Source organism: Sinocyclocheilus rhinocerous, unplaced genomic scaffold (genome assembly GCF_001515625.1).
Source record: "Sinocyclocheilus rhinocerous isolate Xijiao unplaced genomic scaffold, SAMN03320098_v1.1 scaffold1842, whole genome shotgun sequence".
Classification (NCBI taxonomy): Eukaryota; Metazoa; Chordata; class Actinopteri; order Cypriniformes; family Cyprinidae; genus Sinocyclocheilus; species Sinocyclocheilus rhinocerous.
In genome coordinates this window covers 343065-371006 of record NW_015667292.1, presented here as the reverse complement: position 1 = coordinate 371006, position 27942 = coordinate 343065, and the positions used below count along the sequence as shown (strand labels likewise).

At 36.5% G+C, this 27942-nt stretch overlaps 1 protein-coding gene across 1 annotated transcript in view; it reads right to left on the bottom strand.

Annotated features, from left to right (window-relative positions):
- Positions 1 to 3191: 3191 nt before the first annotated feature.
- ramp1 (receptor activity modifying protein 1) overlaps positions 3192 to 27942 on the bottom strand; it is a 32696-nt gene continuing 7945 nt past the window's right edge. The window contains exons 2-3 of the mRNA XM_016545380.1: positions 17416 to 17551; positions 3192 to 5629 (exon numbers count right to left, since the gene is read on the bottom strand). Of these exons, the coding sequence (XP_016400866.1) occupies positions 5374 to 5629; positions 17416 to 17551 (392 nt within the window). The 3' untranslated portion in view covers positions 3192 to 5373. The remainder of the gene's footprint in view (positions 5630 to 17415; positions 17552 to 27942) is intronic.

Sequence of the window (27942 nt, the reverse complement as noted above, 5' to 3'; positions counted from 1 at the left end):
CAGACTTTTAAATTAAATGTTCCCTCCTGGTTAAATGACCTGCCCAAATCAATCCGAGCATCTGAGTCCTTAGCAATACATACAGCGGATCTAAATATTTATAATGAATTATAACTAGTTATGATTAATTATTCATATTTCCCCTTTGAGCTGATTCGCTACAGTAACTACATGTTTTCTTACAAAAAATAAATAAACTAACACTAGCTTTTCTAATCTTTTTGTATTCTATCTGTTTTCTTTTTATTTATTATACAATTAACAAAAGCAAAAAGGGCCTCTAACACTAGCTTGCTCTATTCTTTTTCTATTCTATCTGTTTTCTACCTTGCTACGTGTAGTGCATTAAGCTAACTGAGACTTGTTATAGCACTTGCATATCATTGCTCTTTTGTTGATTTTGATTGCTTCCATTGTCCTCATTTGTAAGTCGCTTTGGATAAAAGCGTCTGCTAAATGACTAAATGTAAATGTAATTTGTCTTGGACCAATGGAGTTTCTTCTCTTGTGATACAATATAAATGTCCCAGCCACCCCTCTTAATCCTTTTATAAACCCACAAAATAAAACCAGAGCTGTTTTCCATCATTCCCAGCAGCAGTACTCAACCTCCTTTGAACACTTTAATTGTTTCATAGTTAAAGGGTTAGTTCACCCAAAAATGAAAATTAGCCCATAAATTACTCACCCTCAAGGCATCCTAGGTGTATATGACTTTCTTCTTTCAGACGAATCCAGTCGGAGTTATCTAAAAAATTGTCTTTGATCTTTCAAGCTGTTTAATGCCAGTCATTATTGCATTGCTTCAGTCCAAAAAAAGTGAAATAAAAAGCGCCCATCCATAATAAAAAGTGTCTCACACGGCTCCGGGGGGTGAACAAAGGCCTTCTGTAGCGAATCGATGCGTTTTTGTAAGAAAAATAACCATATTTAAAACGTAATAATCAATTTAATCTAGCTTGCGCTCACTGTTGTAAACGGAAGCAGCTCCGGGCGGAGATCAAAACGAAACAATGGTAACGAATTACAAATACAAAATGAGGATTTGTAAAGAAGAATGTCGGAGGATTTCGATATAAGCCAAGAGGAGACTGGTTTTCCTTTGCTAAAGTAAGGAAACTTTGCTTCCTTTGCTCCTATAAACAAACGTTGTTTTTTCACGAGACTCATCCTCCCGGAGCTGCTTCCGTGTATAACTGTTGGCGCAAGATAGATTAAAGTGATTATTATGTTTTGAATATGGATATTTTTCTTACAAAAACGCATCGATTCGCTACAGGAGGCCTTTGTTCACCCCCCGGAGCCATGTGAGGCACTTTTTTATTATATATGGATGCGCTTTATTTAACTTCTTTTGGACTAATGAACTGCAACACCCACTGACTGCCATTAAACAGCTTGGAAGATCAAAGACAATTTTTAATATAACTCCGATTGGATTAATCTGTAAGAAGGAAGTCATATACGCCTAGGATGGCTTGAGGGTGAGTAAATAATGGGCTAATTTTCATTTTTGGGTGAACTATACCTTTAAAGCTCTGGGCCAGACACCCAACTAAAGGCATCTGGGTGGCACCCGAAAGCAGGGTTTTGGGACTGCCGGCAGAGTTTCAAGATCCAACAAACTTTTTTAAACAACAGCCTTTATGAAAGCTATTGGAGCTGTAATCACCACGTCTGCTGGCACCAGACTTGTACCTCCTTTCTCACCCATGGGTTTAGGATACACATTTCAATTACAGAGCTGCAAAAGAAACCCGTGTTGTTATTTTGTACTTTTAAATCTTTGCTGCAGCGGAAGGTGCACAATCAGCCCAAGGTTATCTAGAGTTATCAAAAAGGCCAAAAAAATGGTTCAACCGGTAGAGTCTGGGGCTGGGTTTGTTTAAACAATGTCAGATTGGGGGAGTGCTTTGTATAATTGTTTGACAATCAGTTTGACAATGCTAGATGTGTTGAAATTAACCTCTTAACCTTTAAAGAAATTATTTATTCATCTGACATTGTATTCTCAATCATTTTTGAATAATACAATTAGAATGTTAAAGTGGTTTGTAATGAGTGCGAGTGTGAAAAGTGTTGTATTGTGCTTTGCAATGAGTGTGAGTGTGAAAAGTGTTGTATTTCCCGTGCCCTCTCATTCCTTTGCGATAACAGATTCTCTAATTGGTGCATTACTTACAGTAACACTAACTCCCTTGTGATGACTATTAGCTCCAGTGCGGCTCCAGAGATGGATGACGGGTTTGTCTCATTAGAGAGGAGTCTGTGAATATTCCTTATGACATTCCGTTTACCCTTTCATCTAACAGAGAGGAATGTCCTTTCAAATATGGTTCCAAATGCATGTATTTGAGGTGATTATTCCCCTCCCTCTCCATCAAGGTGATTAGACAACATTTTTAATTGCCTGTTATTAAAGTGATAAATAGCTGATGCATCAACTAGTGATCCATTAATCTCTGGTAAATGTGCCATCAGTATTAAATGGTACTTTATGGTGCAGCTAAAGGGAATCCTGCTATCGGCATGTACTGAATGGTATCTTGTGATATAGGATAAGATTTATTCAATACTCTGCACTTCATAAGCAATCAATAAAGCATATGAGGCCAGGGACAGCACATCTGAAATCCTTTATTGATTCCACATACATATTATATAAGCGATGGATGTTGCCAAAGAGAGATGAATTTCCCTGATATAGCACCAATAAATCAGCTCATTGTTTAATGATAGTTGTGTAAATGTTATGACCATTCATAATGTCACAACAGCCTGTTTTTGTAAAGTCTTGCCTTGCCCATATATTCATGATTCTCACCAGCCAGATACATGTTAATATTGAGGCATATGCAGTCTGACACAACCTTAAATCTCCCAGTAGAACTTTCATATTTATGAATTATAGTCGGGTTTAAGGATTTACACTTTTCACAAAAAAACTTTGCCTGTGGTGTCTAAACAATTTGCATTCAAGGCAAAGGAACATCCACTATCTGAGGAAAAGCATATGGATTGCTTATAGGGTCATACGTTTTTTAGAATTAAAATATGAAAAATCTAATGCATAATTTAATATCTGACAATTTAAATAAAAGAATAAGAATCTGAGATAATTTCTTCCTTTGCCAGTCACTAATGTGCTCCTTCACAGTTAAGCTCAGTAAAGATTCTTGAAGGCTGTGATTTTTAGACATACAGTAGTAGGTGGAGAGGAAATAAATTATGATTATTGAAAGTACTGTCATGTCTGAGTTGAATCTAAGCTGAAATGAAAGAGGAGTTTAGTGATTTTTAGAAAGTTTTACTGTTGTGCTGTGTGAACCTGACTTTTATGTATAAGTTTGCCCTGTATTGTTGAGACCTTTATTACAAAAAGAATGACAACGACTCACAGTGCGTTTGTGTTGTTTCCTTTGTGTCTTTTCTTTTTTAATGGAGTTAGGTGGGTTACTGATTTAGGTTTACTAGCATAATGCTTTAAAATTTGCATTATAAAATAGCAGCACATCAGTGAATTGGTAATGCAGGCAGTTATTTACAAGAATTTCTTATTTATCTTTGACATTACAAAATTAAGCTCAGGGTAAAAAGAGCATAATACATGAATCCATGAACATCCTTCTTGCAACAAAATGCAGACATCAAAATCATGTGGCATAAACATCAAACTAGTGTAGTAAATAGATGATCGATCATGCTCTATCTGACCTGCTGTAATTTAACAGCTAAACTTCTGGTGACTCATGACCACATGCCTACATTTGTTACCGTTTGTTCTCCTGACAGCACATGATGTGCTACAAAGCAAACCCCTAATGAGGGGAAATGTACGGAATAAAAGAGTCGAGGGCAAATGGCTTTATTATAACTGCAACAGAAATCAGATGCTTTAAAATTCAGCTGACATTAGAAATGTCTACTGTCTCTGTGCCACTGTCAAGTTCGCAACACGCTTTTAAACCACTCACTGTGGGTACAGAGCTCCAGGGATACACATATATAGCCTTAAAAAAAGCAATTAGCAGAATCATGTGAATGAAAACATCCTTTTAGTGCTAATACATAAATTATTCCACAAACAAATGCTGCAAGCTTCTTAGCCGGTAGCTTGCTCTCCGCTACAGAAGGAAAATATTTTCCCTTGACATGACCTTATGACGAGAGCCCATGAGATGAGAGACACCAAATAAATGCAGTGATTCTTTCTGGTTCAGTGCTTCTAATATTATCTGATAGCCACTGTCAGTACAAAAAACTGCAGCTCTGATCCAGAACCTGATGTCTATTGCCTGCAGTAAATACTGTAGATATCTAATCTCTTAGGCAGAGTTACCCAATTGGGGGTTTTGTGATGACGCTGAACCGAACACTTCTGACTTTTAAGCAAATAAAAGGTTAAATGTAACGTGGGTATCACATTGTCCCTACTGACATTCTATTCGGTCTGATTTCTAAAAAAGCCCAATTCACACTGCACTGACAGACGGCGAGCTGGTTTTGTCAGATCAGTGGTGTCTGTTGCTGTTGGTCTGCGCTATGTACACCACACATTGTGTCCAATAATCAATTTTTTATTTTAATTTAAGATTTTTATTGATTTCATTCAATACTGAAAAGTATCAATTTATCACATCTCTCCAAAATCCTGGATAATTTGTTTTTGTAGCAATGCATTGTGGGATTGACTTGTCTATGAAAGATACATTCACTTTAGATTTTGGACAAAGCATTTGAATCTACTACAGCTTTTTGAGTGTCTTACAATATCCGATGGTGATGTTCATTTTGGGGATCGGATCACTGATATTGTAAATATTATTGGCATGTTCGTGGTTGTAGCCCTCTTTTCTTATTCTTCTTTCTTAAATCAACAAAAGAATACTAATCATGACTTACTGAATGAGTGTCATCATTTGGCACAAATGTATGAGTGTGAAATGTATTGAGGTTGATGGGTGACACAAAATGATTGTTCAATGTCCAATGTTCACATGATGATAAAGGTTTGTCAGACTCATAGGAATAACAGTGTCCTCCCTTTGGTGTGTGTCCATCCAAGGTGAAACTTATCCGTCATCATGATAATGACTTGCATCCAGACTGGAGATCTGTTTTACTAACAGAATACCGGCATGACAAAACATTTAGTTGAAAACTATACCTCAAAGAAATAGTGTTGAACGTTTTTTTGTCTGTATAAATGGTATGTTATCTGTGTGCAGATAACACAGTGACAGCGTTCACTATAAGTGTTTGGATATACAACCACTTGATGAGAAACAAGTCTTTCTTAGTGTTTGCAGTCTGTGAAATGTCTCCTTCTCTATTGTTCAGTGTGGAGGTACTTGGTTAGTTTATCGTAGACGATTATATGATTCCCTCGCTGCGTTTACTCCTCCACACCACTAGAGCAGTCATGAGTAGCGTCACCAGAATGGGCACCACAATAAAAGGCCCCAAGATCTGATTGGGTGGATCATGAAGCAGCCGTCCTGACATTGAGCAGTCATGGAAGTAGTGCCTGTGCACCCGGATGAAGAATTCGTCCACCATTCGGTTGGGCCAGAAACAGTTCATCTTCAGAGCCACCAGGAACGTGCAGTTGGTCAGTTCTCCATAGGACCTTTAGGAGAGCAAACATGAGAGTAATGTCAGTGGTTTGCATAAGACGGTGTTGTACATTTTTAAAGTTAAACTCCTGTTTTCAAAGGAGTCAGGATAACGAAAAAGTGGTTTAAATGTGAAGTGTGTGAATTTTTTTCTTTCTTTTTGATATTGAAATACTTTCTCCTGGCCTGTAGGAGGTAGGAGACGTTCAGAGCCAAGTATAGGAAAGCTGCTTGAAGGTTTATTTCTCAAAGAGTGCAAACAGTGTGGCACTTTCAAAACATTGCTCTTTTAGAGTGGTTCAACATGGCAATTTTTAACTTACTGCAACGGCCACTAGAGGGGACAAATTGAGCTTTTTGCAACTGCGAAACAATTAAATGATTCACTGTTTCTGAATCGCTGGTCAAAACAATGGAAATGCATCAAAAACTCCTTTACAAACCAATTGCCAATGTTTTCTTGAAAGTGCAATCTGTTAAAAGCTATCTACCATTAAATATTAATGTACTAATGCCAATAAGAGACTGCTATGCCTCATTTTATTATAAAGTGCAATTAAAATGTCTACATTATAAAACTGATCCAATATCAGGTAAAATACATAAATAAATAAATAAATAAATGTATTGACACTAGTTGATGGGTTCAATAAGATTGCTCCCTAGTGGCAAACCTTTGAACTTTTGAAACCTTTCGACAGCTATGAAGTGACAAAGCGACTTTGGCAGTTTGGCAACACTGGTTCAAATCAAAATAATGCAAAGGTTTCAAAGCTTCACAAAGCAATGTTTTGAAACATTCATCAACTAATGGCCATTACTGAAACAGTCTTATATTTTCTTATTATATTTTCAGTTTGCCATTTTTACTAAATAGGCATGTTTTATTGGTAGCACTGTTATATTGCAGTACAAAAGACTTTGTTTTATGAAATGTTTTATGCTTGTCTTTATCATTTGGTGCCACCAGTGATGCAGAATTTACACAATTCAATTTTATGTGCTGAAATATAAAAGCACAATGAAATAAGCATGTCAATACCTGTAAGATTTCAAGACTGTACTTTGAAAACCACGAAAAAACAAAACAAAGCATCATATTGTGGAGTTCACATGTGCTAACTATTTGCTTCGGTTCACTTGAATCTCTCTTGTGCTGTTCCTAATCATCCATAAAAAGCACGTCTGCATATTTGTGTAAGAGCGTGCTTGATAACTGCCTTTATTAAGCTGAAATAATTCTCTCAGTGAATGAGATCACCCCAATGATGATGATGGTGATGAAGATGGTGTCCTCTCCAGTGAAGGAGCTCAAGGAGAGACTGTTGTTCAGATGAGCTCTTAATAGGCCCCTGTGTGAGTGTTAGACCCCGATCCCCCTCCCATGAGCCATCTATTTATAAGCCCAGTCAGCCTAGCGTGGGATGCCTGGCATAACCAGCGCAGACTTTTAATCAAGAGTTTTCTTCTGGGCCTGTTTTGGGGGCTGGAGCAGACTGCACGCCCCCTCCCCTCACATTTCACCCCGAGGGATAAAGATGGCTCTCAGGATGGCAGCTCAAACACTCAGGCAGAGCTAAAAGCACATCTCATCTTCCCAAAGAGGCATGTGTGACACATATGAGTGTCTAAGTCACCCCTGTGTGCACAGCCGGGCTGTAGAGGCTAAGGGTGCTTGGTAAAGGAAATGGGAATGATTTAAAGAAGCCAGCGGAGAATGACTGGAACTACTGAAAATTCAAGAGGGGTTTAAAGGATCGACTTGGAAACTGAAATTTAAGCACTGAGCTGTACTATGTATATTTCCTTTTTTATGTTTCTTATTTTGTATGCCCATGTACAGCAATTTCATACTGATCATTATATGGCATATCTTTTTTTTTTTTTATGTTTGTATCGGTGTGCCTGGGTACCAGTCATGGAGACGGTTGTGGTGCACATTCAGTAATGGTGGTGGGACTGAGTCTGTTTTACTGGTATTAAAGTTCAGGAGAAGCTCCAGGTTGTGTTAAACCTTGTCTGTTAATGGACTGACCCTGAGCTCACACCCCTGACCAGCTCTGTCTGCCTGTGTATTTATAGCATTCACAATAAAGACTAAAATAGACAAAAGAACCATCCAACTGTATCTCCACAATGGACAGTTAAATAGCATGCTAATAATGGAAAGTAGCACGGTATTTATTTGCCTCATTTTATTTGTATTGGTGTTTGCTAAGCTTTATTATTGCTGCTCATACTTTATATTATACAAACTTCTAAACGTACTCAACTTTGGCACATAACTTGTACAATTTCACTGTTATTGGTAACATCTACTGCAATTTTGTTATTGAGACAGTTAAAGCACAACACGTACAATAATATAAGAATACACAGGCATGTATAATATATGTGGCCTCATTTGAAGCCACACAGGAGCACATTTGTAAAGGGCAAAAGATGGATCCATACAAACGGCATAAATGGCAAAGTCCCATAGTGACATTTCATAAGGCCACTAAAGAGGTCGCCACCATGAACATGAGCAAATCAGAAATCTAATAATATCATATCCTATCCAGGCGGATTGCAGTTTATGTTATAAAGATGTGCAAATAAGGTTGTGGCATCCATCTCTACATCAGTCATCACGTTTTCTTTACTCTGTAATTGCTTTAAACACTATGCCATTGTAACCCTATAATACATTAATGTAACTTGAAAACCATTTCGGTTGCAAGAGCAGCTGTCTAATTCATTAGGAGCACATCAAACTAGGATGAGATGTGCTCAACTCGTGGGAAATGAGCTTTTGGTTTCTGCTCTGCTGAGGAGACAAACGAGCATTTCATCAAGTTTCTGTGTTTATATATCCAAATGCACAGAGTGATGAAGAAGAGATGTCAAACGTATCATCACCAGCTTGAACAGAAACAGCTGTGGCAATATTCAGCCTGTAGCATCAGTTTGAGAGGAAGTAATTTAGTAAACGAGTTAAATTTGGATGTTTAGTCGTGAAGGATCCCTGGGAGCTTCATTTTTGCCCTGTCAAAACCTATTATCATGCAGTTAGCAAGTGAATACAGATAAGATGAAGCAGTTCTGGTTAAAATGCACTCACTGCAGATATGAGACAACACATGATGGCTTTGTACTGAGGCCATCAATTACTCTCATGGCGCTCCAAACCCGTGTGACTTTCTTGTGTGGAATACAAAAGATGTTGAGGCAGAATAGAGTTTTACATTTAGGTCTGGTTCCTCACACAATCTATCTTCAAAAGACCACAAGATCTACTATTATGGCGCTACACTTTTTGTATAATTAGGCAAAATTACAACTTAATTTGAATAAAACTATTTGACTTTAATAAAACTATTAGGGGCAAAATTGTTGGTTGTGGGGGAATTGCATCACAAGAGGGACAGTCACACATTGTGTAAACAATAATTTCTCATATTTAGTTCAATTATCATTTACATTATGTTTTTTTATTTAAGGGGAAGTCTTTGGCAGCACTGTAATGATCAATTGGAAAAAATGCTCAAATGTCTGTTCTTGAGAAAATGTCTTGTTTTGCACATGGCGAAACTAATCTGATATAAAACTTGGTAACACTATTTTACAGTGTCCTTGTTACGCATGTTACATAATAGTTACATAGTAATAACAGTAAATTATGCATATTATATGCAACTAACCCTATAGCAGGTACATACTGTTAATATTACTCAGTTCCTAAATATATAATTAGTCTGTAACTAGGATACCTTAAATTAAGTGTAACCATATGGAGTTTAACATAAAACTCAGGAAGTCTTTGAGTCTATAATGGGTGACTGCTGGTGCTTTTCTCCATTGACCATGTGGCGGGAAAGTCTCTCCGGAGCTTTCAGTAAGACAGCAGATTGAATTTCAAAATGGTTTAACACCACTAAATATAACTAGTCAGGGACAAACATCAACACACAGAGACCATGACTACGGCACACCGTCACTGCTCAGGCTGTGGGATGTGAGGGTTTCCTGCCACTATAACCAATCACAGAACTGAGATCACAGCAGTGATTTCATGTTGGTGTTTCATGATCAATCATTGCTTTCGGTAACAGCCTCTTTGGGGACTTTCTCACTCCCAAAACTCTAGAAATGGCTGTTCATGCGTTTGTTACATCTCGGCTAGATTACTGCAATTCCTTATATTGCGGTATATCTAAATCTCAAATTGCACGCCTTCAGCTAGTCCAAAACGCTGTGGCCAGACTTCTTCTGAAGTGTCGCAAACATGAACACATTACTCCAATTCTCAGATCTCTACACTGGTTGCCGGTTCATCAGAGAATAGACTTCAAAATTCTACTCTTTGTTTTTAAATCGTTACATAACCTAGCTCCTGTCTACCTCTCTGAACTTCTTCATTTATACACTCCATCTAGAAGCCTAAGATCTTGCGACCAGGCTTTGTTGGTAGTTCCACATGTTAGACTTAAGCGTAGAGGGGAGCGTGCATTTGCGGTGGCAGGGCCACGGCTTTGGAATACCCTGCCTTTAGAAATTAGAATGGCCCCTTCTCTGCCTGTCTTTAAGTCCCTGCTAAAAACCTATCTGTTTTCCTTAGTGTATTGATTACTGTTATTCGGTAATTTTTTAATGGGTTGTTCATATTTTTATTTGGCTTGTTTTCTGTGTATGTTTTATAAATTTCTCTTCTGTAAAGCACTTTGGTCAGCCTAGCGGCTGCTGTAAATGTGCTGTACAAATAAAATTAACTTGAACTTGAACTTTGCAAAGTCTGTAGTACATCGTTACCTCATGCTCAAATAATACACTGCACAAATAATTGTCTTAGTAGTTTTGTCTAGTAAACAAAACATTTTTTATATATATTTACTGAAATAAATTAGGTAAATGTGGTTAATTTAAAAATGTCAGTGGGGCAGAAAAATAAACTTGGAGCGAGAATGAGTAGTTTTCTTACCCCATTACTAATTTTTACATTTTATTTGCATTTATTTACACTAACCACATTTTAGTAGACTTAAATGGATAGTCCACCCCAAAAAGAAAATTTTGTCATCATTTATTCACACTCATGTCATTCCAAACACAAAAGTCTGGAACATATTTTTGAAGAATGTTGCCAACCAAACATTTTCCATTCCCATTGACTTCCACTGTACTGACAAATAATTCAATGGAAGTAAATGGGAAACAGAACAGTTTGGTTACCAACATTTTGCCAAAATATCGTCTTTTGTATTCTGTAAAAGAAAGAATATATACAGGTTTGAACATGAGTGTGAGTAAATAATGACAGAATTTTCATTTTGTGTAAACTATTCCTTATATCTATTATATTTTACATCATTTTGTTTAAAGTCAATCAATCTTGTTTTAAGGATCTTTACATATTTGTACCAGAAAGCAATAAAATGATTACTGTATATAACACACACACACACATATACATATATATATATATATATATATTTATTCCCTATAGAAACTGCAGATACTTGCAGAACGTCCTTTAAAACATGTCGAGCATGTGTATCTACTGCAGTTACGAAAGCTGTTGGGCAGCTGTCCCCTGGATACTAAAGGGGATGTGAATTGTTGAAACATACTATAAGGTGTCACCCTCTCGTTGGCTCTTTTTCTCTCTCTCTCTCTCTCAAAGTCATTAAGTGTCATCAAGGCTGACAGAGGGGTTAAATGCTTTCACAGTGTGGTCACATTCCACAGAGCTACTGGAAACTATCCCACAAGCACCTGGACTATTATGTGAATTGTGCATGTTCGGGGAACAGATGGACCTCTGGATCAGAACCTAAAGCCTGCGACTGCATGGAGAGCAGCAGCAGGAATCTGGCTTCAAAACAAGTTACGCTTTATCGACAGTATGGAGCATTCTGGAGGGTTTAAATGAGGGTTTGCTGGAATTTCACAGTGGGATAGTGAGACCTGAATTTTCAGTTCCCACAAAGGTACCAACATTTTTTTTATACAGTTGGGTAACACGTTTTTGTGTTAAATCTCGGTGGTAGAATGAAGCTATATAGCAGTACTTCCATATATAAATCGTAACACTTCCAAATGCAGACATTGCAGGTAGTTTTATGTTTCTCCATACCACTGCATTCAGTTCCTACTTTTTAACTCCAGGACAGTTTGTGAACCAGCAATTCTACATTTCAATTGCCGTCGCCAAAACAGTCACTCCGCTTTCTCTTCTCGCCTTTAGTTTCTTTCTCACTTTTCAAGTGATCATATGAGTTGCCCATCCTCATCAGAGACAGGGCAACAGGTCACAGAGGGCCCAAAGAGTCAGAACTGCTCAAACACCAGATGGTGTACAAGGAAATGATGGGTACAATGAGTGAGGACCCCTGAGCTAGAGTTACAGGACCTCAGATGTATTACTGGCTTCAAGAGGATAACGTTTTGTCATGGAATAGATTGCAGGAGAGGCCAAAGGGGAAAAGCCCTAATATTTTCTGGCCTGAAAACATGACCCTTCTGTGTCACAGCTTTATCCACTATAAGTTTCTGGAAGCATTCCTCTTACTTTTTAATTAGGCTTTTTATTAGTTCAATTAAACTCAGTATATTGTAAAATGACATAGAAGTTTAAATTAGCAGCTATAACATAATTCAGTTCAAATATCAACAAAGAACATTTATTACCAGACCATAATTACACTTTTTGAACACATTAACATGGTTTGACATTTGGTGTCTCATTTCGAGTGTAACCCCTGAGTTTCACAAATCCAGATAACACGCATCAAAACCTCATAAAATGGCAATGAAGCCTCAGTGAAATCTGATTACAAACAGCAGGCAAATTTGAAAGATTCAGACCAGACATGTGCTGGTCAAAATTTAGTTTAAATTCATGAAGTGACGCTTTCTAAATACCTTTCAGCTGTTCAGGAGAACATGAACTGTCATGTAACCATTAGCAGATTATGCCAGCCATAAAGCACAAAGTCATTCCTTTCTTTGCTAACTAGATACTGACAGCAACAAAAATCACTAAGGTTTTCATTCAGCTACTTGTTTTCTGTTGTTAGAAATGAAGATATAAATATATTGCTGTCATAATTCCCAAATCTTATTTGTACATGCGCATATTTAAACTTGAAGCGTCAAGACAAGTCTTTAATGTACTTTATGTCTTTTTAGATGTACTTACTGTACACTGTCATTGTATGGGGAAAAAAATCAGCAAAACATCTGTTATGTGCCATGGAAGAAGGAAAATTAGGTTTGGAACAAAATTAGGGTATGAATTTTCATTTTTTGGTTAACTATTCTATTAAAATCATGTCCTGCAATAACCTAAAACCACAACAAAATCTCCCGTTAATGTCTCCACTTTGATTTGGTTTGACTTTATTAAACCTGCTGGGATCTGTTTTGTGCTTGTTAAATCAGTAGCAAAACACTTCATGGGGAGGAACATCTGTTCTTTAATCAGATTTTTTCAGAGGAGTGGAAATTATGTTTTAGACAAACACCTGCCTATACAGTGGCATGCGAAAGTTTGGGAACCCCTTGCAGAATCTGTGAAAATGTTAATAATTTTAACAAAATAAGAGAGATCATACAAAATGCTACTTTTTATTTAGTACTGTCCTGAGTAAGATATTTTACATAAAATATGTTTACATATAGTCCACAAGACAAAAAAAAAAAGCTGAAATTATTAAAATAACCCCCTTCAAAAGATTGAGAACCCTTGGTTCTTAAAGGGGTCATATGATGTTGCTAAAAAGAACATTATTTTGTGTATTTGGCGTAATGAAATGTGTTTTTGCAGTTTAAGGTTCAAAAAACACATTATTCTTTCCAGCAGTGACTGTATGATTTTGAGATCCATCTTTTCACACTGAGGACAATTGAGGGACTCAAACATTCACTGATGCTCCAGAAAGAAACACGGTCCATAAGAGCCGGGGGTAAAAAACTTTTGAACAGGGTGAAGATGTCCAAATTTTTCTTATTTTGTTGAAATATAATTTTTTTCCCATTTAGTACTGCCCTTCAGAAGCAACAGAAGATACTTGCATGTTTCCCGGAAGACAAATCAAGTACAATTTACCTTGATCTTCAAATTCTCCTTCATCTTAATGCATTGTGTTTCCTTCTGGAGCATCAGGGAATGTTTGAACCTTTTTTAATAGTTGTGTTTGAGTCCCACAATTGTCCTCAGTGTGAAAAGATGGATCTCAAACTTATACAGTCTCTGCTGGAAAGGGTTCAAATATGCAAAAGATGCTGGAAAACTCAAGAATCTGCAGGACATGGAGGATTTTTCTGAAAAAACAGTTTAACCAGTTTTCTGTGCTCAGTTTAACTGTTCAGAACAAACAAGGAACTCATGAACAACCATCACAAAACAAACAAAAACAGTCGTAGATCATCCAGGTAACCACACACAGTATTAAGAACCAAGGGTTCCCAGACTTTTGAAGGGGGTTATTTTAATACTTTCAGCTATTTTTTTGTCTTGTGGACTATATGTAAACATCTTTTATGTAAAATATCTTACTCAGGACAGTACTAAATAAAAAATAACATGCATTTTGTATGATCTCTCTTATTTTGTTAAAATTATTCACATTTTCACAGATTCTGCAATGGGATCCCAAACTTTCACATGCCACTGTAATAGCAGCCCTGCCATCTTAATTTATAAATATTATACAAGCATTTTTCACCCCCAGGCTGTGCTTTAAGAGGAGCTTAATGAGCATACCAACACTCACAGGAATGACCCCTGGAAGGGCAAAAGTGTTAGTCTGTAGATTGCCGGATCCCTCCGAAGCAGTTTAATGCTCCATTGCCCAGGTGAGACAATTTGCTGAAGTGCAAGTGTGCTGGCCTCCTCTGATCGTTTGTATACAACCTTAATTACCTGCAGTCGACTGCCCTCAGTGCTCGATAAGTCTTACCTCACCACTTCTGAGGCTCACTGGAGGCCACATGCTGTTCTACTGTGTTGCACAGACCTCATCTCAGACCTGTGGATGTCTCTAGACGGTGCTTTGTGCATAATTGAGCAATGGAGCTGGATGACTTCACGGAGGGAGCCGAGGGGCCATACATACTTTAATGAGTGCTGTTTCACAGGTGTGCGGGGCACTTGAACCTGCTTCCAGATCTGAGAACACCATGAGATCCCTAGAGACCTATAAGATCCCAACCTTTGAGCAAAACCACTCTCCTCGAAGACTGACAAATTGAGCCTGGAGTCTAACTTGATTGTTAAAAAAAGATTGCATTGAATAATGGAAGCAATATTGTTCACTTTCTGTCATGACAGATTTATGGCATGCATTTTTTTCTATTGATTTAAAGCAGGTTGGAATCAATCATCATTGATGTACTCTATATATTAAATAAAGCCAGCCAACTCACATTTGTGCTTGTTATTGAGGTTTAATCGCATCCTGATCCTTTAGAAATGAAGGCAGAAAAACATTGTTAGCCAGGATGTTAAGGCTTTGATTTTGTTTGGTGGGCTGAAGCACTTCTGATGTAAAAAAGCATGAAATAAAATACCAGAGATCAAGGTCATCACTGTTTATTACTACAAACCATTATACACAGTTAGCACAATCTATGACTCACTGTCTAAAGGGAATCTGCTTTTAATATAGTTGACATATTCAGTCAAGCAGGCGATATGAATAATCATTTTGTGTCATAAATGACAGCTCAGTTTAACAACGCCCACAGGAATCAATCGTCCTCCTGAACACAATCCTTTTTATTTGCAACCTTAGGGCAACATTCTGAGATTTTGATCTGACTAACAACAAACGCACCAGCAATTTTGTTAATGAACACGGAGACCATTTTGCTCAGATAATCATTCCAGCTGAGTAAAGCAAAAATCTGGGTTACAGTGAAGCACTTACAATGAAAGTGAATGTAAAGTTCAAATATTCAATAGATAAACAATATGTTAACACTATACAATATAACACTATACACTATACATTTTTTTTGTGTGTGAAAAATGGTTTGTAATCTTTTCTGTGTGAAGCTGCATCTAATTTCACAACTATGTTGCCATGACAATGAATGCTTCAAACACTAAAATGCCATGATTGGTCCATTATGTACAATGCTTGCATGTTATTGGTCAAACTACTTTTCGATCATTACCTTCAGCAAGCATGAAAACAGGAAAACAAAGCCAAAACAAATCCTGGCCAGGACGCGTCCTGGGAAAATGGCACGTATGGTCACCCTACTAAAATAATACACACATTTTAACAAAAATAATCAATGTAAGTGCTTTTATAAAATTATTAAGCTTCAAATGTCTTGTGCTTTTAAATCCTTCAGTAATTGGCCCCCATTCACTTCCATTATAAGTGCCTCACTTTATTATAAAGAAAAAAAGAAAAGTGATGTAAATATCATAATTTAATCACTTTCATGTTGTTCCAAACCTGTATGACTTTCTTCTGTGGAGCACAAAAGATATTTGGAAGAATGTTGGTAACCAAAAAGTTTTGATTACCATTGACCTCCATTGTATGGACAAAAAAAAAATTGTATTCAAAATATCTTTTATGTTCCATAGAAGAAATAAAGTCATTGGAACAACATGAGGGTTGGTAAAGGATGGAAATGTTTTCAATTTTGGGCGAACTATCACTTTAAGCACCATAAAACACAGTCAGCATTTTGCACCTTGGCACGAGCTACAATAGAAACGAGTTGGGCCACATGGGACAAAAAGTGCTTGGAGTGTTGATGACAGGGACTGGCAGACCTTGCTGGCCCTGATCCGACAGCTTAGACATCCAGTGTCACTTTTCTCAACTCTATCTTTCTCGAATGTTGCACTGGAGCGTGACGGCTTCAGTCTAACGTCAGAGTGGCAGAGTTTTTAGGGTCAGTTGTCAAGGACACAAAAGTAAAGACAAGACAGTTCTTCTTGTTAACCTGGAAATGTGAAAGTTCTTCCATATCATGTGTTTTCTGGGGCACCACGAATAACCTCCTCCATTATGTCACAGAGACAGCTGGGCATATTAAGGCATTCCCAGGAACGGTGTACGCCTGGAGCTGTGCCACATGGCACACTAAATCCCTCTGAAGTATGTGATAATATGGGAACCCCTGTCATCTCTCTTACTGAGAAAACTCTGCTCTTCACTGACCTTGTCATGAAGTGTTCAAATAAACACGCAGTCGTGTCAGCTGCAAGGTAGGATTGCACTGAACAAAAGTTGTTGAATGAGTGCTGAACTAACCTGTGTGTGATGTGAAATGTGTAGGAGAAGTTGGGGGTCAGTCATTTTTTTGTGTTTGAAAGAGGTCTTTTATGCTCAAACAAAGTGAATACTGTAATATTGTGAAATATTTAAAATAGCTGTTTTCTATTTTAATACATTTTAAAATATAATTCAATCCTGTGATGACAAAGCTGAAATTTCAGCAGCTATTACTCCAGTCTTCAGTATCACATAATCCTTCGGAAATTATTCTGATATGCTAATTAGTGCTCAAGAAACATTTCTTATTATCACAATTAAAAACAGTTGTGCGGCTTAATATTTTTGTGGAAACCATGACACATTTGAAGAATTCTTTGATAAATACAAAGTTATAAAATATAGGCATGTTCTGCTCTTTAGGATCACCGTCACTGTATTCGGTTTCCTCTCCAACCACACAGGAAAGAAAATGACAATAAACCTACTTTGACAATAATTAATGTCCATGGAGCATATGTCAGTTAAGAATTACCAATGATATAATAAAGCCTAGAAGTGGCATGTTTATCACTCACTCAACTGTGTCCTCCCAGCTGCACCACTGGCGCTGATCGAGAACCTCCATGTCCAGCTTGAACTTGGCCAGGCAGAACTCCTCAATGGCATTTCCATAGTGACTGCTGCATGCTGTCGTCAACACAGACAGATTCACTGCAAGAGACAAAGAACTGAGGGTGAGGAAGGAAAAACATCGAAATTATACTTTTATACCCTGCAGATCACTGTGTTAGTACTGTGTGTGAAAAATGTAGTTACATAAATTGTGGAGAGCAATGGTAAAAAAATAAAAATAAAATATCACAAATGAGAACAGTTTTCCCTAGACACCAAAATTCTCTCCAGATCAAATAGTCTGCACTGTGTAATTGTAGAGCTCTTACACTCTTACTGTATGTCAACAATTGTTTTTTTTGGAGTTTTCCTATAAATTATGTATTGTGTTTTTTGTTTTTGTTTGTTTCTTTTCTGAAAGTAACCACATCTATTTCTTATTTTCCCCATAGGAAAATACCTGGGATTTGTTTTTAACCACATCCCTAGAATATGATGAGGTTTTGACTGTATCTGTCGTTTGTGTTACAAGATCTAAATGACCAAAAGAATCAGTAGAAATCAGAAGTACTGTAGTTCCTCGCAATAAGATGCATAACCTGTACAGTACATACTATTGTGGAATTAAGTGCCAGTAGAAATAATGCAAAAGAAACAATAATGTTTATGATCATGTGTTAAAAGTGTTGAGAATGGGGAAAATGCCCTTGCCATATTGATGCGTCGTAATAATAATGCTGTTCACAAACACCTTCCTCGAAACGTTCTCATTAATCATACTGTAGTTCATAATGGTTAATGGAATGTTCCGGGTTCAATATAGACAATGTGGCCTGCTGCTGATTTCACAGAAATTAATTTAGATTCACCCTGCAGTTTGTAAAAGACATAAATCAAGCTTAACTTGATTGAACCCTGGACATTTCTTTAAAATTGATAACCAGCAATCCTGTTGTAATGAGTACATTAATTTAATTTAAAACTCTCCTACAAACAGATTAAACATTCCAGATGCTAGCAAAGGTCTGAATAGAATGTAAAAGAAAAAAAAAAACTTGAGAGGAGAAACAATGATGAGTCATTTCATTAACTCTGATATAATGGTATTAATGTGCAGCTCTCGGAAAAACAATTGCCTTTTAAACAGAGCAGCCATTGTCTGACTGTCATTATCTTTCATATCTGCTGCTTGCTCTCCCTCCTATTGTTTTACTCTCCTACAGATATCTACAGGAGCAGTGTAGCTCTCGCCCCCAGTGCCGTAAAGAAAGCGGCTGATCAGTACGAGAGACGGGCTCACGGTCAGAGCCGCAGTGACGGCGCTCCCCTCGGCTCAATGTTGGTCAACAACAGCTCTATAACATCAATTATGTGACAGGTGAGACTACCTCAAGAAAAATAAAGAGAGAAAGAAACATGTTTGTGTGAGGTCCAAAAAATAAGGAATTTCAATCCGACTTTCTATGATAATCCTGAAGGATCCCAATGGGAATTCACTGGATAAACTGAATCCCTATACAGGGATTTTTGGCTTTTTATAGAATAGTGTAAAGGATAGATTTGGGTTTTGAGTAAAATAAAAACTTGTTCTTTTAGAACACAGTTCCCATTATGATTGATTCCAAAGAGAATCCTTACACATTCCTTTTGGATTTATTATTATTTTTTTTTTGTTGTTGTTGTTGTCTGAGATCACCCAGGTTGCAACTGAAATAACTGTATTAGTGACAAAAACATCAGCAGGAATGATTTTTTTTTTATGGGAAAGGGCTCAGAACTTAAAAAAAACACTCAGGGTTAATCCAAACAGAAAATGAGTTGAAATGCTAATTAATGCAGCATTACAGCATCAAACCATATTTGCAAATAAAAGTAAACTTGGCAGTGGGGAGAGAATCCTTACACATTCCTTTTGGATTTATTATTATTATTTTTTTGTTGTTGTTGTTGTCTGAGATCACCCAGGTTGCAACTGAAATAACTGTATTAGTGACAAAAACATCAGCAGGAATGATTTTTTTTTTATGGGAAAGGGCTCAGAACTTTATAAAAACACTCAGGGTTTAATCCAAACAGAAAATGAGTTGAAATGCTAATTAATGCAGCATTACAGCATCAAACCATATTTGCAAATAAAAGTAAACTTGGCAGTGGGGAGATGAAAGGATGATGAAACTACAAAATGCATAAGAGAGCATAAATTCCTCAAAAAAACACTTAATATTGCAAAGTTTGAGATAGATATGGGAATGTGTTCCTGCTTTATTTTATATACATAAATATCTCTGGATATCAACCCTAAGTAAATCCTCCAATGATTGGAGCTATCAGAGACTGAAATGGAATACAGCAGATTATAAAGGTTTCTCCAACACAACAATCGGATATTCCTGAAAAGAAACATTTATATGCATCATATTGCTTCAAAACCTGACTTCAACTGCTGCAGGCACAGAAACCTCTTATCCAGAATTGTTAAATGAATCGTGTTGTAAACTGTTAAGAATGTTGACTTGTGGACATTTACCAGTCTGATGGCAAAGTGAACCTAAAGCTACACTAACTTCAGAGCATCTTAAATAACTAGCTGGATCTCCCAATATTAATCTTGATTTTTGAATCACATACATCACTTATTTCAGAAAGGGTCAGACTATCATTACAATTCAGATTACATAATGTAATGCATTTATAATGTCATAGCCAGTTTTCACTTGCATTTGCCACTTGGCAGGTGTTAAGTCTGCATGCTGACTTCAACATTTCTAAAACAAGCCACTGAGTAAAATTTCAATCATACAATATTCCTCTCTCTGTTTTTGCTTGCGTGCCAGTGTTCACCCTTCCGTATGCCAAGCGATTCATGGTTTCGCACATTGGTGCTGCAAGTCAGTAACATTTGGAAGAGAGAAAATGTTCGTTTTTGTGATAAGATTTTGAATACAAGCCACTAAATCTCAGAGTATTGGACAGAAAGTGTTCCTCACATTTTCCCTGGGCTAAAACACAATCATAACTTCAGTAATATAAAATGGTTCTCTCTTGGGAAGACAAGAAGAAACATAAATCCATTCACTGTTCCAATTCCTTATCTCGAATTAAATCACTTTTCATTCCCACAACGCAAATGTAAAAAAAAAAGTGAAAAATATTTAAAATGTCTATATAAAAACAAAACAAGTGAATGAAAAAAGTGAATGGTTATGAAGTAAGGCACATAAAACTGGATGTGCAAAGCAGTAAACCAACCGAGTCTATGAGAAGACAACATCAAGCATGTCAATATATGACCTTTGATGCAATATTCTCAATATGACAGGAACCTTTCCAATAGAACACTTAATTAGTCTCTGTATGTGTAATCAGCATTTGTGCGTGAGTGTGTGTGCGCGTGCAAGTGAGAAAGTATTCAGCTAACCACTTCACATCTGCATTATGCTGGCAATCTGGATGATATCCAGGATCTTTTGCAGTCAGTTAGTTAGTAACACGTCACTTCATTAACTGTGGTGTGCAAATGCAAATGCAAATAAAAAAAAAAAACAACATACAAAGAGAGAATTGAAATGTTACAGTATAAACTTATCATGGTGCTACACATGTGATTTCACATTATAAGCACCATGGTACCCTCTGACAACATGGCCTAAACAACTTTGCACCCAAAGCAATTCTATTTCATAAGCAATTCTAGCAGGCGCAAGCTTTTATATTGCCCTGAAGATGGATGAAAGAAAAAATGAATAATACAGTGGAAAACTTCCAGTTTTGCCTCCCAATACAGGCAAAAACGGCATGTTTGCTTATGCAAAGTGAATTTTTAACCAAGACTGCACTTGCAGTAAACAGGTACTGTATGCTTGCTTCCTGAGGAGCTGAATCCATTATAACAGATATTAGTAAAGACAGCTTGCCATTCATTATAAATGGCGGCAAGAGGACAAATCACTGCAACATTGTGCATTTTGTATGTGTAGTAGCACCAAATACTATTTGGACACTTCAGTCACGCTTAAAAATGCATGAAAGTCATAGCATTAGATAACAAAAAGAAGCACCATTAGAAAAGAAATGATGCTAAAGCACAAAACAAACTTTTCCCAGACATTTTTGCCATTACTTTTAGTGTGTAGGAGGACGCTGGGGCACACAGATCATGGCATCCATCTGTTCTGGCCGCTGTTAAGTGGTAAACTCACAAACAAGTGTTTTCAGCCACTTACAGTATTTGTACACACAGAATAGCAATTCAATGTGTAATTGCACTGAATATGACCTTATTATTGACCTTGAATATTTAATTAGGTGGTTTGATTCAAATGGATTTTTATCTTTTTTTATCAATACTTTTCAGTATTTAAGGAAATAAATATAGTTATTGTTACACTCGACTCCATCTGCCATCTTTTTCACATTTTTTTTCATTGAACTTGTTGCAGTGCATTCTGGGATTACTTTATCCTTAAAGCATATAATGTGATGCTGCCTTAGAATTTGCCCATTAGTGACAAAAACATCAGCAGGAATGATTTTTTTTTTATGGGAAAGGGCTCAGAACTTTATAAAAACACTCAGGGTTTAATCCAAACAGAAAATGAGTTGAAATGCTAATTAATGCAGCATTACAGCATCAAACCATATTTGCAAATAAAAGTAAACTTGGCAGTGGGGAGATGAAAGGATGATGAAACTACAAAATGCATAAGAGAGCATAAATTCCTCAAAAAAACACTTAATATTGCAAAGTTTGAGATAGATATGGGAATGTGTTCCTGCTTTATTTTATATACATAAATATCTCTGGATATCAACCCTAAGTAAATCCTCCAATGATTGGAGCTATCAGAGACTGAAATGGAATACAGCAGATTATAAAGGTTTCTCCAACACAACAATCGGATATTCCTGAAAAGAAACATTTATATGCATCATATTGCTTCAAAACCTGACTTCAACTGCTGCAGGCACAGAAACCTCTTATCCAGAATTGTTAAATGAATCGTGTTGTAAACTGTTAAGAATGTTGACTTGTGGACATTTACCAGTCTGATGGCAAAGTGAACCTAAAGCTACACTAACTTCAGAGCATCTTAAATAACTAGCTGGATCTCCCAATATTAATCTTGATTTTTGAATCACATACATCACTTATTTCAGAAAGGGTCAGACTATCATTACAATTCAGATTACATAATGTAATGCATTTATAATGTCATAGCCAGTTTTCACTTGCATTTGCCACTTGGCAGGTGTTAAGTCTGCATGCTGACTTCAACATTTCTAAAACAAGCCACTGAGTAAAATTTCAATCATACAATATTCCTCTCTCTGTTTTTGCTTGCATGCCAGTGTTCACCCTTCCGTATGCCAAGCGATTCATGGTTTCGCACATTGGTGCTGCAAGTCAGTAACATTTGGAAGAGAGAAAATGTTCGTTTTTGTGATAAGATTTTGAATACAAGCCACTAAATCTCAGAGTATTGGACAGAAAGTGTTCCTCACATTTTCCCTGGGCTAAAACACAATCATAACTTCAGTAATATAAAATGGTTCTCTCTTGGGAAGACAAGAAGAAACATAAATCCATTCACTGTTCCAATTCCTTATCTCGAATTAAATCACTTTTCATTCCCACAACGCAAATGTAAAAAAAAAAGTGAAAAATATTTAAAATGTCTATATAAAAACAAAACAAGTGAATGAAAAAAGTGAATGGTTATGAAGTAAGGCACATAAAACTGGATGTGCAAAGCAGTAAACCAACCGAGTCTATGAGAAGACAACATCAAGCATGTCAATATATGACCTTTGATGCAATATTCTCAATATGACAGGAACCTTTCCAATAGAACACTTAATTAGTCTCTGTATGTGTAATCAGCATTTGTGCGTGAGTGTGTGTGCGCGTGCAAGTGAGAAAGTATTCAGCTAACCACTTCACATCTGCATTATGCTGGCAATCTGGATGATATCCAGGATCTTTTGCAGTCAGTTAGTTAGTAACACGTCACTTCATTAACTGTGGTGTGCAAATGCAAATGCAAATAAAAAAAAAAAACAACATACAAAGAGAGAATTGAAATGTTACAGTATAAACTTATCATGGTGCTACACATGTGATTTCACATTATAAGCACCATGGTACCCTCTGACAACATGGCCTAAACAACTTTGCACCCAAAGCAATTCTATTTCATAAGCAATTCTAGCAGGCGCAAGCTTTTATATTGCCCTGAAGATGGATGAAAGAAAAAATGAATAATACAGTGGAAAACTTCCAGTTTTGCCTCCCAATACAGGCAAAAATGGCATGTTTGCTTATGCAAAGTGAATTTTTAACCAAGACTGCACTTGCAGTAAACAGGTACTGTATGCTTGCTTCCTGAGGAGCTGAATCCATTATAACAGATATTAGTAAAGACAGCTTGCCATTCATTATAAATGGCGGCAAGAGGACAAATCACTGCAACATTGTGCATTTTGTATGTGTAGTAGCACCAAATACTATTTGGACACTTCAGTCACGCTTAAAAATGCATGAAAGTCATAGCATTAGATAACAAAAAGAAGCACCATTAGAAAAGAAATGATGCTAAAGCACAAAACAAACTTTTCCCAGACATTTTTGCCATTACTTTTAGTGTGTAGGAGGACGCTGGGGCACACAGATCATGGCATCCATCTGTTCTGGCCGCTGTTAAGTGGTAAACTCACAAACAAGTGTTTTCAGCCACTTACAGTATTTGTACACACAGAATAGCAATTCAATGTGTAATTGCACTGAATATGACCTTATTATTGACCTTGAATATTTAATTAGGTGGTTTGATTCAAATGGATTTTTATCTTTTTTTATCAATACTTTTCAGTATTTAAGGAAATAAATATAGTTATTGTTACACTCGACTCCATCTGCCATCTTTTTCACATTTTTTTTCATTGAACTTGTTGCAGTGCATTCTGGGATTACTTTATCCTTAAAGCATATAATGTGATGCTGCCTTAGAATTTGCCCAAAGCATGGTATCTTAGAAGACAGCATAATGTTGCTTTTTGTGCCCTGATGCTCTCAATGCCGTGGATGGTTGCAGAATAACATAATGCAGGCCTTCTAAAGTTAAGGTTACAATAAACTATTACAATAAAACACTGTAAACTACAGTAACCTCTAGCTAATATATTACAGAAAGTTGACTTTATGCTGATACATGACCTTATTTTTCTCTCTTCAAACACTGAGATTCTTTTAATCTCACACTCTTGCATAATGCACAGAATGCTCATTCTAAGATGACTTTTGAAAGGGAGGAGAACTAAACGAGAGCTTTTTGAGTTTCCTCCTTGATCATTTCTGTAACTTTGACTGGCATATTCATAATCATATTTTTAGTGAAGAGTATTTATGCAGCTTTATGATGTGCTGCTGTTGACTGCTAAAGGGATAGTTCAGCCAAAAAATCACTCTCCCTAATGTTGTTTGAAACCCATTTAACATGATTTCTTTCATGCAACACAAAAGGGCAAGTCCATATGACTCATGTGCAGTGTTATTTTAGTACTATTTAAATTATAATATCATTTATACTTTTATTATTATTTTGAATTAGCTTTAATGATCAGTTTTTATTTTAATATTGCTTTCACAACTAACTTAAGTTTTCATCTAATATTTATACTTTAGTTCAGTTGTATTTTAATTAACAAAATGTTTTATTTTAGGTAACAGTAACATGCGCTAAGTTTTGCATAAAGAACCGAACAAAATTTCCTTGAAGATACATTATGTAGCGTACGTGTATGAACCACTTTCATGGTCATTGTATGGTGCTTTTATTATGTTTTTTGTCCCTTTGGCAGCATGATAACCCCTGGTAACTATATGCTTTCACTGTATAGAAAAGATCAGCCTTAGAATCTGAACACAAAAAGCACTCTGGAAACTCTGCAGTGCCCTTTTGGTCCATTGAATTAATACTGCTCAAAAGCACCTAACAGGAGACAAGAACTATTTCTAGTCCAGCTGTAGTTTCAGAACTGTGCGCTTCTCCCTCCTCTGTGTCATCATATCTGTTATGCTTAACTAAACATGAAATACCTCAGTCTCTCTGCATTCAGTTTTGTGTTTGTATAGCTGATACCCTATTAAGTATGTCTCTTTTTCCAAACATTGACTCTCGAAATGTGTGAATATGTAACTGGCAATAATGTGAAACAATGACTCACGTTAAGACAATTCCACAAAATTATCCTAATGCAACACTCCATATGGGATAAAATTCTTCATTTATGTCTCTCAGACAGGGCAAGTGCAGTACTGTAAATGCACATTTATAAAAACTGAGGGATGAGTCAAACTTATTTTATGGTAATCGACATCATGCCACAAATGCTGTCAATAAAGTTGAACTTTTACTGAAACTTTTACATAATTGGTCAAATTAATGCCTGCCACAGCGAGAGTCTCATGTTAGTAAATGGATGCAGACAGACGAGATTAACAGAAAATGCAGATATGTACAGTAACTCTAGAGCCAGACACATATACACAGTGAACAACCGTTGGACAGGTTGGTATCAGCTGAGGGGTAATCAAAAAATTATCAAGACTATGACATTTTTGGCAACAAAAATCACTAATTCTATACAAAAAAAAAAAAAAACGGGTTTTGACTTGGACTTGGGTTGTTTCCAAATAAGCACAAAATGAATGTGATATGGCTCAGCTAAATGTCATCAGTGCATTTTGTTTTTCAGTAGTGGCCATCACAGTGATTTAGGCTGGCAGCTGTATCAGTGGTTTGGGCATGTCTGACTGAGTCCAGAGCGCTGTTGTGAGAGAGGTGTCATTTGTAGATGTGACACCATCTCTGGGACCACAGGAAACCTCGAAGCTGCAGGTCACCTAAGACGGTTTACTAGCACAGACCAATCAGCCGTAAACTCAGAACTACATATCAGCAACACTAAAATCTATAACAAAAATAAAATCCTGCTGTATTTAAATAGAAATTTAGAATAGCAAAATCATTTTACATGTGTTGGTTTGTATGCAAAGTAAACATTTATTATTTATTAAATTATTAAATTAAATTAATCAAATTTTGTTTCAGCCTGAATGGGAAAACAAAATGACTATGGTAGTAACACTTTAGGTTTTACAGATTTAACTTAATTTACAGTTTTAAAGTATATTTCATTAACTGATATAATGTTAATACACCAACCTACTATATAGTACTAAACACATGAAAGTCATGTTGAATCACAGATGTTGAAGCTCACAAGACATGTAGCTTACAAAAACTGTAAATTTATACTGTAAAACTGCATGGAATGTCCTGTTAGATTTATTAGTTTTCACTGTACTTACTGTTAACTATTCAACAGGATTTTTTTTTTACCTTTTTATACTATTACACAGGATTTTTAGACATTTACCATTACATCTAGTGTTGTATGTTTATATTTATGTTTATTTATGTAGCACCGTGGTCCTGCGAGACACGACATTTCGTTTTACTGTATGTCCACACATGTAGCGGAATGACAATAAAGCTAGACATTTTTATAATGTGGACTAGCTGATACTATTTGAAATAATAATAATAATAATAATTTTAAATACTACTAAATGAATTTAGTCATTACAACATCACAACATGTACAGCATGAAAAATGGATTTCTATTTTAAAGGGACAGTTCACCCAAAAATGAAAATTCTGTCAGTAATTACTCACCCTCATGTTGTTCCGAACCCGAAAGAGCTTTGTTCATCTTCAGAACACAAATTAAGATATTTTTAATGAAATTAAAGAGCTTTCTGACCCTCCATAGATAGCAACGCAATTACCACAATCAAGGACATCGTTAAAATAGTTCATTTGACATCAGTGGTTCAACCGTAATTTTATAAAGCTACGAGAATAGTTTTTGTGCGCAAAGAAAACAAAAATAACGACTTTACTCAACAATTTCTTCTCTTCCGTATCAGACTTCGACACACATTCATGACAGTACACAACACATGCACATGGACTATTTTAACGATGTCCCTACTACATTTCTGGGCCTTGAATGTGGTAATTGCATTGCTGATTATGGAGGGTCAGAAAGCTCTCAAATTTCATCAAAAATATCTTAATTTGTGTTACGAAGATGAAAGAAGGACTTACGGGTTTGGAACGGCATGAGGGTGAGTAATCAATGACAGAATTTTCATTTTTGCGTGAACTCTCCCTTTAAGAACCTTTTGATTACACCTTTAATAAATTATATTACTTATTTTTTGGCATTCTGCATGATTTCTGTGACTTTCCACGCCTGCTCATATGATCTTATTATGTCCCAATGTATGCAAAATTGAAGTGTACAGAGATGCTGCTATCCCAGCATGGACAAAAACAGCCGGCGGCTACGTCAGAAAAGCATGATAACATTTGCATTAGTGCCAGAAGAGAAGCATTAGCCTGCACTATGCTGCAGGGAAAAC